General features: G+C 42.3%; 1 protein-coding gene across 1 annotated transcript; it reads left to right on the forward strand.

The window, feature by feature from the left end:
• Nucleotides 1–3,920: 3,920 nt before the first annotated feature.
• On the forward strand, nt 3,921–5,033 carry LOC147609667 (cation transporter HKT1;1-like). The gene has a single exon (XM_086787993.1). The coding sequence runs from the start codon at nt 3,921–3,923 to the stop codon at nt 5,031–5,033; it is 1,113 nt and encodes a 370-aa protein (XP_086644119.1).
• The last annotated feature ends 7,155 nt before the right edge of the window (nt 5,034–12,188 follow it).

Raw genomic sequence — 12,188 nt, forward strand, 5'->3', positions numbered from 1 at the left:
CAAGAGAGCAGAGGCAAAGAGAAGAAATGGCTCGACTCAACAGCAAGAGAAGAAAAGGCATTTTTCACCTGAGGAGGATCCTCTCGAGGACGAAGACGAGGAAGAGGCAGAGTAGGAGGAAGGACCTTCACTTGCCACAATTGTGGTGGAAAGCCAGGACACATGGCAAGAGACTGCCCCACAACCCAATGTAACCTGCCCCAACAAAGTAAAACCAACTCTGAGCCACCGAGTAGGCCACGTGGTAGATAGATGTATGTGTGAGCACTTTAGTGAAGGTCGCGGGCACTTGTAGTAGCCTTGGAAATATAGAGAGAGGGAGTGTCAAGGACTATGAGTTTAGGGACTTGAGGCACTGGTCGCGGACTATCAAGTAAGAGAGAAACTTGGTATAGGGTCTAGGTGTGCTAGAGAGTATTCACTTGAGGAGAGGTGTTAAAATATACAAGTGAATAGGGTGTGTGCGGGAACAAGCCCTTGGTTAGAGAGAATGTGTAAATGTGAGAGAACCTGTGAAAAGGTGAGAAGAATCTACTGGGAGAGAATAAAGGGTAGCATGAGAAGATTTAGGAAGTGTGGAGATATTCTAGGAAAAGTGAAGAGGTGGAGAGAATCAAGCAAAAGAGGTGGAGATATTCTGGGAGAGGTGGAGTGAATCAAGGAGAAATCAGTGGGATTTGATGCTTGGATGTAAACTCTATAAATTGAGGCATTGGCCTAATGAGAATTTGCTGGTTTTTTATTATCCATGCCTACATTAAGCTATTTGTTAATTACTCACTAATCACATCTTAACTATTTACTAATCACTTTGTTAATGATGTTGATTCTAGCATTTGATCCACCATAGCTCATCACATTGCTCTAATTTCAACATATGTTATGTTTTTAAGCCCTGTGCTAAAATTTGGAAAGTGTCATTGGAAGAAAATCATTGGCCCTACTATTAGAGATTTTCTGCGGAGAAATGGCAATGGTAAAAAAAGAGTCTCTGCTTGGCTTGCTTGAGATAAAGTGTCAGTTCCTAAAAAGGAAGGCGACATTGGTATTATTCACTTGCCCACTCATTGTGTTGCTAGAAGGATTGATGCTCCCTAGGTTTTTATCTCAAAATGCCACCTGGGCTTTAATGATGAGGGAATTGGTGGAGCTTGTTGATGTTATGGCTAAGGGAAGAATGGGGAACCTAAACTGGAACGATAAACTTTTCTCATGTGCCCCTCTTAAGATCACATGTTTAGATTTTTGTACTACTATTGTTGAAGCACAACTTGGGTTTCATGGTTCGGGATGGTGGTGGAAGGGTAGCAGGCAATTCCATGCTTTCTTTAGGTTTATGGTGGACTCATAAGTTTAATCCCCCTCTAGCTTCACTTGCCATACATCTGTGGTGGCAAAGAATCTTAACAGTAAAGGCATTAGGTATCTGGCTAGCTGTTGGGATAGGGATCTGGCTAGGTGAAAAGAGGTGAACCTATTATCTATGGAATTTCAGCTAACTAGGAGGGAGAGACACTTGATGGCTCAGGTGTTGGAGGTGCTGCATAGTGAATTATGTTCCATAGCAACTGACACATGGATTGGACTTGGATCAATGGTGTCAAACTTAAGGAGGGAAAAACTAGGGACATTTATGCACTAATGAGAAATGGGGATGCCAATGTGTTGTATTGCAATAAAATATGGAATGTAAAATGGAGCTCCTCCAGTTGGAAAAAGAGATGGAACCTGATCTGGGATTGTCAGATCTCTAAGAAATTCCAAGTTTTAATGTGGAAGGTATGCATGTGGGTATTACCTATTGGTTCTAAACTGCTAAAGAGAAATATGGCTAGTGGCATTTACCCTAGGTGCAGGTCTTCAATTGAAGATGGCAAACATGAATTTTGGGAATGCCCAGCTATAAGGAGCACCTGGTGCAAAATGACTAAATGGATAGAGAAGGGTTTGGGCATGCAAACTTATTGGGGGGACTGGGTCTTTGGTGGTAAGTGGCCACTCAGTGTGATGAACACAGTGGGTTGGTGTTTAATATTATCAGAACCTGCATTTTATGGGAAATCTGGACTAGCAGGAATGCAATTGTATTCTTGAGGGCTACATGTACTGGATTGCAAGAGTCAGAGCTCATGCATAAATGTGTGTGCATGTGCTGGTCTGTATGTAATGTGAATAAAATTAGGTCTCCTGAGATGGATTTGTTGATTTAGAATTTGCAGAGGAATATGCTCTGAATGTTGCCCTGATTCTTGATAAGCTTCAAACATACTAGGGTTATTCCCCTAATGATGGATTGTTTGCTGCAGGTGAGATGTTGGGTTGAGAAGAAAAGGCCTCCTAAATTTGGACCTAAAACTCAGAGGTGGTACCGCAAGGAAAACAAATTGATCATACATTTGTTACTTTTATTGAGAATCCGGTTGGCACCAGACCCACGGTCAAAGTCTGGTCAAAGAGAGGGGGAATGCTAGAAAAATAGTCCTCCCGTGGTTACATTACAGATGCCATGATGGAGGCTTGCCTACTGCTAGGGTATCAGATCTCTTGGGAACAATCTTGCTTCTTGTTTGAGGATGAAAGATGAGAGTTTTTATGTAAAATTTTGAATGGGGTGAAAAAGAGTAGGTAGTGATATTCTGGTTCTGGTTGTATGATAGCTTTTGAACAGCTATTATAAATAAATATTATTGGTCCAAAAAAAAAAGTTATAGCCATATTACTAAGATTACTAAGGTCACTCTGCCTTGTTAATTAATCAATGAGGCAGAAAGAGTTATGGGACATATTGGGCTACAAGTTGGCTTGTTCGCGTATGTAGTATCCGTCGTACTGTCTATTTGCAACAACATACCTGTCTAAGCATTCTAGTTTCCTAGAGAGAAGGGTGGACGCTGGAAATATTGAACCATACATTATTTGGAGGCTGTGTTCATTGGTAGTGACGTGATGTGAAAGCCTCAAGGTCAAGCTGTGCATGTGATGATCTGAAGTAATTGGTTCACAGGCCACGACTCGCAAGTAGTTATTGACGATTACTTTGCACTTGATCAAGTTGAGGGTTTTCATGAGATGGTTGTATTGAGGTTGAGGACGAAGCTTTATATGGATGCCTCCTTTATATGACAAGCCTGGGAGAATATGCAGCAGCTTGAGATCAATGGACTAGAGGCTTCTTGGCGGGACTTGGACTATATTGATGTTAGAATGAACATGAATATGATCTGGATGGTCGTATGGATTCAAATATATGTTTTGTTAAAATGATTGGATATTATGTATACATAGTTATTGCAAACGAATGCCTTACATAAAAAGAGCTAGTCCAGTACCCATATACATACATATATATATATATATATATATATATATATATATATTGTACTCAAGATAATTACGTTACACACACGATTAAGGTTGCATTACACAAAATTGCGAGATCCTCAGTCACGCCGTGGACGTGAGCTCATGAGTGCTAGTATATAATTATTGGACTTCGAGAAAGCGGAGTACGGTTTCCCAATCTGCCCGCGCCCTTTGAAGCGTTTCAGAATCACAGGCCAATAAGATAATCCGCCTCACCGAATTTCGGGTGCCCACCTGCAATTCCGTCCATTGAACAGATCCCGCTAGTCGAAACGGTTCGTTGGCATCATCATCATCATCATCATCATCATCATCATACGATGGCTTTAATTTGGCCTTGTGCCCACTGACACTGGGGTCTGGCCAGTCCAAACAGACTCTGCAGGAGAACTTTTGTTTTGTCACAGCTTGTGTGATTTACAAGGGCAGTCCTCACATCTGTCAAGTTTAAGCTAATTATAACTAGCTCATGCACACAGGAAATTAAACCTAATATAGCAAGTAGTAGTAGCATGGGGGGGCTCCTGCATGGTATCAGAAGCAGGCTGCATGAATGGATGAGCTGGTGGAGATTGCAGCAAACCTTTTACGTTCTTCATGTGACCTATTTCCTGGTCCTTGCAACAATCGGCACCCTTGTCCTCTTGCTATCTCCAAAGCCAGAGTCTGAACCCGGTTTCACACTGGTAGATGCTCTCTACACTGCTATGTCCGCCCTCTCTGTAACGGGCCTCATGTGTGTAAGCATGGAGTCGCTTACCTACTCGGATAAGGTTACCCTTTTGCTGCTGTCCGTTTTGGGGAGCCACATGTTCACTTCTTTCTTACCCCTCTATAGCAGACGCCTAAAGTATAGACGTTTTTTTGTGGAGATTCAGCTAGCTGCTCCTGATGATGGATCAAACAAGATAAGCTGTTGCGGTTATTGTCGTGATCACGTGAAATATTCTATGCAATGTAGCTATTGCCAGAAGCTTTTGGAGTACGAGGCCCTCACGGCTCTAAGCTCCATTCTTGTGGTGTACTTCATGGGCATTCAGTTTATGGGATTTGTGATCATAGAGTGGTCTGTGCTGCTGCGGTGCAGGCCGTCTGTGGTGCAGTTGATGGAAGCCAAGGGGATCCACCACACATTTTTTGCATGCTTCTCCTCCATATCTGCCTTCGCCAACTCGGGCCTGTCTTTGCTGGATGACAGCATGATGGCCTTTCGCAAGTGCATTACTGTGCTTCTCGCCCACTCCGCTCTTATTCTGCTGGGCAACACGTTGTTGGCCCCTTGCTTGAGGCTCATCGTGTGGCTACTCTATCTCTTATCAAAGCATAAGAAGAAGAAGGATCAGAAGAAGATCGTAACGTCGAGAAATAATGATTATAGGTGCTATGGCTTCTTGCTGAACCAGCCCCGCAGCTGCTACACGCACCTCTTCCCGCAGCACCACACACTGTGGCTGGTGGCAAGCACTGTCGGCCTCAGCAGCCTGCAGCTGCTACTGCTCTGCTGGCTGCAGTGGGACTCACAGGCACTGTTTGGCGGCGGCCTCAGCCTAGGTCAGAAGCTGGTGAACGTCTCCTTTCAGTCGATTGCCACCCGCAACGCCGGCGAGAACGTCGTCAACATAGCACAGCTATCACCACCACTTCTTATTCTCTACGTGGCTCTCATGTAAGTCTCTTATGATTTTCTGGATAATTTCCTAAAGTTTGAGCTCGTTCTTTACGTGGCTGGCTCTCATGTCATGACATTCTGGATGGATTTCCTAAAGTTTGAGAGCTAGCTAAGAATTAGATATGGCTCTCACTTTTTTTCCCCCCGAGAAATTGTTTATTATTATTGTCGGAAAAGATTACAATAACCACGCGAACAGAGTCTCTGATATTCAAAATCTAAGTAGCCACTATAGCAGTGATTTATCAGTGAACAGATCAACACAAGCTTCATCCCAAAAACTAGCCCAGAACGTGGATCCGATGCCACCCCGTGGCCAAGGCTGGCATGGGTTGATTTTCCTCGTATCCCCTAACACGGCGTTCTTCCAGTGAAATGTGTCTTGGGTGCTAGCTTTCCGTAACCACAGAGTCGTCGGGCAAAGCGGACGTAGCTTCAAAATAGGTGATAAGTTGTCTCCTTCGCAGTTCTGCATAAGGGGCGCTAGGGGGGTTACATTTGTCCACTTGCTCAGCTTAACCCTAGTGGATGTAATTTCAGAAAAATAGTCCTCCAGAGAGTAAAAGATTAAGGGATGGAATCTTGGTTGAGGTCCAAATATCCTTAGCCCTTCATTGCCAAGCCCTTAGAAGGTCTCGAGTGTTCCATTTGGCAGCAGCCTTTTCGATCCAAGTAGTATTGTGCCTGTCCTGGATCGACTCGCTAGACTTGAGCTTCACAAGGGGTTTGCCTGATCTGCTTTGTCTAGTTGTGGAAGCAGTTGGAGAGACTTATCATTAGGGATGTGGGCCACCGATTGGGAATGTTTTGTAAGATATGGCTTTACTTTTCTGTAGTTTGACCATCTGCACATGCCGTTCTGGTTGAGTTTCCTAACAATTTGAGGCTTCTGTTTAGGAACAAGAGGTATCTCAAGCTCCTCTAGAGCCTTGGTCTACACCACCATATCGATTCAGCAAGTGAAATGCCTCCTTGCATGGCCCTCTGCCCCGCCAAGTGCAGCTCCTTGTATACCTCTTTCCAATAGTCTCTTTCCAGTAGTCCACAATGCCTTGGATAAAGGGGGATCCTTGGATGTGGCAATAGGGGGCTGTAGTAAGCCGGTCTCTCCACAAGAGGCCTTCCCACTTCCTAAGCAATCCTTTTGACCGAACAATGAGGTCTTTCATGATTTGGCACCAAGATTGGTCATTGTCTATGGGCAACAATAGCTTGACCTCCAGGCCCTTCGATTTAGTGAGTAGTGCTTTGGCTCCAAGTCCCCCCTTGTCTTTAGATGTGCATGCTTGGGTCCATGGATGGCAATCCATTGCTTACATTGGGATCAAGTCCACAGGAACATTCTAAAGAGTTTCTCTAGAATGTCCCAAACCGCTTGACTGAACGTGCAGAGGCAAGAAAAACCATGAAAGATGAGAGCACATGCTTTATTACTGTGAGCTTCCCCATCTGCATAGAGTTCTAGTAGGTCAAATTAGCCTATATCTTCTCAAAGAACCAGTCGAACCTTTGCTAAGCTGTGAGTCCAGGTCCAATCGGCAACCTGATGACCCTTCCGTGCTCAACCGATTTGAACCCATACTTAGTTGTCCATAGGTTAGGGTCAGTTGAGTGTAGCAGTAGTGCTTTGGCTTTAGCCAGGACGTTTACTGATTCGGACAGCTCGTGAACATAACTCCTCGACCACCTACAAGAAGGAGTTCACATTGTTCTCAATGCATTCCAAAAAGAAGCTGTTGTTATCATCTACAAAAAAAAGTATGTGAGCATTTGCCTGAAGGTGCAAGGAGTGACGAGGCCCCTCTCCTGATAGTAGCTGACATTTTCTAATAAGGGCTCAATTACGAATGCTAATATGAGTGGGTGCATCCCTGCCTTATTGATCTCTGCAGTCCGAAGGAATCCACTGAGTTACCATTTACTAGCAGAGTGGCATGTGCATTAGCTAACAAGGAGGATGGCACCATTCTACAAAACTTAGTCCCAAATCCCAACTTTTGGTGGATGACAGTAGCATAAAGTCCCACCTTATCCTATCGTAGGCTTTGCCCAAATCAAGGTTAAGGAGCATGTGTTGTTCTGGGCTACGACATGGTGTAAGCCGCATTGAACATTGAGTAAAGCGTCATGGATTTTCTGCGTTGAATAAACTCAAAATGGTTTGGGTCAAACTACCCTAGGGAGAATGGATTTAATGTGGCTTTAGCATATATTTTGTATAAGGTATTGAGGGGTCTCCCATCTCCAAGGTAGTCTATTTGCTCTCTTGGGTATTAGCTCCCTTGTTCGTGTCGGTAAAAAGGCCCCCGATAATAGAAGTCACTACATTTATCATATCATGCAAGTCTCCACAATAAAACTAAATCAGGTCAAGGAGATTTCGCTTTGCCCAATTTGCGGGCAATGAATATCAGTTCATCCTTTTCAATGAGATAGAGACTTTCACTAGGGATGTGACTGTCTATTATTCTAGAGAGGAACTCTGCCAGTAAAACTCTTGAGCATCGTGAGGAGGGTTCTCCAATCTCTAGGGTAGTCTATAAGCCCTCGACAACAGACATCAACATAACATTTATCATATCACGTAAATCTCTACTACTCCTAGAAGTGCCAGTAAAACTCAACCGGGAGGCCATCAGGCCAGGAGATTTCTCTTTGCCCAATTTGATGGCTATGAATTTCCGTACATCCTTTGAAAAGGCTCTCTCACAAGGAGATGGACACTTTCACCAGGGACCTTACTGTTTGTTCTGGAGAGGAACTCTGCCACTCTTTCTTGGTAGCCTTTCCTGACTGAGGGATGACACCCACCACTGATATCAAATAGGTGTCTGAGAGGAACTCTGCCACTCTTTCTTGGTAGCCTTTCCTGACTGAGGGATGACACCCACCACTGATAAACACCCACCACTGATATCAAATAGGTGTCTGAGAGGAACTCTACCACTCTTTCTTGGTAGCCTTCCATGACTGGGGATGGCAGGTATCTAAGAAAGCATGATAGTTCTATTTCTTCAGAGGACTCTAGAGCATAGTTCGTATCATACTCGCATGATTGGTGAAGCAAAAATAATAGGAATATGCTTAGAATTTGAGTAGTAAAATAAAAACCTGAAGACTTTCTCAAATAATTAGATCAACGGCTGTGCCTGATTTTGGCTCTTACAAGAAAATGATTGCCATCACCATCACTCTCTTTCTTTTCAAGATTAAATACATAGACTAAGCATGGAACATAGCATAAAATACTGTGTATCTTACATCAACAACAATATAGAGAGTAAAAGAGAGAGAGAGATGCATGACACCACAATGGGTTAAATCTTTCCCATTTGTTTGATGGCTCTCTCTTTAAACAAGCGTATTTTTATATATTCAAGAATAGCTTGCATAAGTCATGAACGCACATTTCACTTTGGGCCTTAACCATTCACTTTTCGAGCACTTTTCCATAAAAATAGAAAGCCATTCCCTTTCCCTTATGAATAGGAAAGTTGCATGCTTCATTCATACATTCAATTATTGACCTCATATTTACTAGGTTAAGGTACTACAATGAATCACTACACTAAGAGAGTCCAAACAAATTAAATAAAAGGGTGTTTGTGGACCCACAATGCCAAAATGGGCACGACCATCACGCGAAAATTGGAGGAGAGTCACTGAGCAACTGCATTAGCCCTCCCATGATCTTATAAAAAACAATCACGTATATTATATGCACATAGTGTTCACCATAAAAATAAATCCAAATCATCAATTAAAATATATTTCCATAACATGTCCTCCCGGGGTGAGGAGCAACTACCCTGAATTGTTTATAAATTTCAAAGATCGTGTTGTCTCAAGCAGCAAATCGACACAAAGTAGAAGTGTGCTACCTCAAGTAGCGATCGGCACATACTAATGAAATAAGCAATCGTGTTGCCTTAGGTGACGAATCAACACGAAATAGAAGTGTGCTGCCTCAAGTGGGCGATCGGCACATACTAATGATATAAGGAATCATGTTGCCTTAAGTGGCAAATCGACACAAAGTAAAAGGTAATGTTGCTCCAAAGAAGGGTCAAAGAGCGGTGAATTTGAATTAAAATGATTGGTTTTATCAAAAGTGGTGCAGGAGTCGGTGTTGAGGAGAGGACGAGGCTCATCATTAGGATTCATTATGACGTGAATGAGAAATGAAAAAGTTGATCACTTGATTTGTTGTTGATTGAAGATCTCGAGGAGATCGATAGAAAGGATGAGGTTTGTCGTAGGTGGGTAGGGGCTCATCGGTTTTGGAGTAGACGAGAGTTGATAATTTGTATTGCCAACTCCAAAAGCCTTTAATTTGTTGACAGGTGACAATGAAGTAGCGGTTGCAAGGTTTGGTAGGGACAAGGGAGTTATGGGGATGGCAAGATTGGTAATGTAGAAGCCTACACTGGAAAGAGCATTGTGCATGCTTCTTGCAAGTGACTTGACACATAAAACAAAAGGGGAATACAATGAAGACTAAAAACAAGTTTGATTTGATTTTTTGTGTGTTTTTAATGACTAGTGAAATAGGTAATTTATGGAAGAGAAAGAGATTTTGGTTGAGAAGTATGGCATGTAGGTGTGCAAAACAACGGGGCCAAAACAAAGGATGAGAGGAAATTTATAGAGCTTAATTTGGGTGGAAGAAAAAGGAGATATGAGGAAAATGTTGAAAAAATTAGTAAAAATTTTGTGGGCAAGAGGGTTTGTTCAAAAGGGAAGGGTGAACTCGATGAGAATAAAGAAGCTAGAGAGATCCCACCACAGGCATGGTTTAAAAAGGGGGATAAAGGTTAAATAAGGAAAAGTGATTCACTTTCTTTAGTATCAAAACAGATGAAATTGGAGGGGATAGTGGAGAAGAGAATGGGCTTATGCTTACCTTCTCTTATCTAATTCCTTAATTCCCTAATTGGGCCTTGGGCCTTGGGTCTTGTGATCTCCACGTGGAGTACCTACTTTTGCAAACAATTAGCACGCTTCTTCCCGATGTGCATTGGCTATTGCAGGTTGCATGCTTCCCAAGGTCTACTCTCTCTGCTCTGTAGGTTTCTATGCTCCAAGCAGCGTTGTAGGCCTGGCTTTGATACCACTATTGTAAGCAAGGCTATCACAAGATGGTGACAACCTCTTACAAGCAAATGATTGCCATCACCATCACTCTCTTTCTTTACAAGATTAAACACATAGACTAAGCATGGAACATAGCATAAAATATTGTGAGTAAAAGAGAGAGAGATATACGACACCACAATGGGTTAAATCTCCCCCACTTGTTTGATGGCTCTCTCCTCAAACAAGTGTATTTTTATATATTTAAGAATAGCTTGCATAAGCCATGAATGTACATTGCACTTTGGGCCTTAACCATTCCCTTTCTCATAAAAATAAGAAAGTCATTCCCTTTTCCTTAAGAATAGGAAAGTTGCATGCTTCATTCATGCATTCAATTATTGACCTCATATTTACTAGGCCAAGGTATTACAATGAATCAAATAAATCGACTACACTAAGAGACTGATTTGCTTATAAAAATAATCACATGTATTATATGCACATAGTGTTCACCATAAAAATAAATCCAACTAATCATTTAAAATATATCTCCATAACAATACGAGGTTCCCAACCTTGGATCTTGCATAAAATGACGAGAGGTACATGGTTAGACATAGTTGTTTCCAATGATAGTTTTACATCTAGGGGGACGCATCCACCATCCTCCACAAGTGAGATAACACATGTCTAGTCTGGCAACCTATGAAAGTGACTATTATTTATTCATCCGTGTGTACATGCTCACCTCCTCATCATTGTCAGAGATAAGCATTTGGATCTCACTTTCTAACCCCATCCTTGGTGGAAAAAGGTTCCCTTCGCAATATTTTAAAAAAAACATGTGATACACCATCACAAGTGTATCCATCCGCCACCCATCATTTCCTTAAGCTTGATGACATCCCGTACAGGTGGGTACCCATTCCAATCCCCCATCACATTGATTGGAGAAATGGGGCCCATGCTTCAATCGACTTTTATACGCACAAAAGCATGCAACATCCCCTAAAAGCTAAAAATCTATGAAATTATGTGTCAGTAAAAGCAAAGATGAGACATAATGATTGGTTGATTATTGTACTATCATGTGGATTACTTGACAAGTAATGATTGGTTGATTATTGTACTATCTCGTGATTACTTAATGAGTATTTTTTTGAAAAGCGAGGCGTTTATACTATATTTGAGAACCGAGGATGGAAGTTTAAAACATTACATATAATGCTTCTAATTGAAGAAGCATAACTTCTGCATGATATCATCAAACTAATATCCACTGCATAATACCACTATTTAAGATACTCTTTCTGGGCTAGAAAGCTCCAAATGTATTTGCCCAATTCAAAGTCCTACTTCCTTATTAGCTTAAGCTATCCTTTTCAAGGTGGTCTTTGTTGAGATGGAGTTGAGATGTCGAGCTCAACATGAGCTGACTCTCACGAGGCACTTGCATGGCTGTTCGACATTTACATCACTGGTGGGTTTGGTAGCTGGCACCGACATATCTTCGCGCTAGAGATTCAATAATTAGATTACACCGACTAGTCCAAACCTACCCACTCCACTTAGCGTGTTCACATTATGGACCGCTTGTATATACTCTATTATGTGTGTTAGTTAGTTTATCTTCTCTGTAGATCTCTTTTGTTGAGTGTAAAGAAGAAGAAGAATTTTCAGCCTCTCACCTTGTGTGTTCTCTTCTAGGGTTTGTGTGAGTGTGTGTGTGCTTGCAAGAGCTCAAGCTCTCTTCTCCCCTGCATCTTTTCATGGTATTGCGTGGTTCATGCTAAGGGCTGAGCGGTAAGCAAGAGAAGCACAGGAAGTGGTATGAGGGTAAGAGCTTCATCTACTCTTCCCTCTTTATGTTGGCTACTACACCCTTGTCTCGGGAGCTCTTTGGGAGGCACCGGCAAACGAACTCTGATTGAGGAGATTTCTTCGCGGGGAGCAAAGCTACAGGGCAACTATACTATCCATTTGACGTTGGACAATATTTTTCGAGCAAAAAATGCGTTTCGGGTACACCTGGACCTCCGTTTTTCAGTTTGTAGGTGTTCACGAGCACTGCGGGTAAGTT

This window comes from Cibotium barometz, chromosome 51 (genome assembly GCF_041138505.1).
Source record: "Cibotium barometz isolate CiBa-2024 chromosome 51, ASM4113850v1, whole genome shotgun sequence".
In the NCBI taxonomy this organism is placed as follows: domain Eukaryota; kingdom Viridiplantae; phylum Streptophyta; class Polypodiopsida; order Cyatheales; family Cibotiaceae; genus Cibotium; species Cibotium barometz.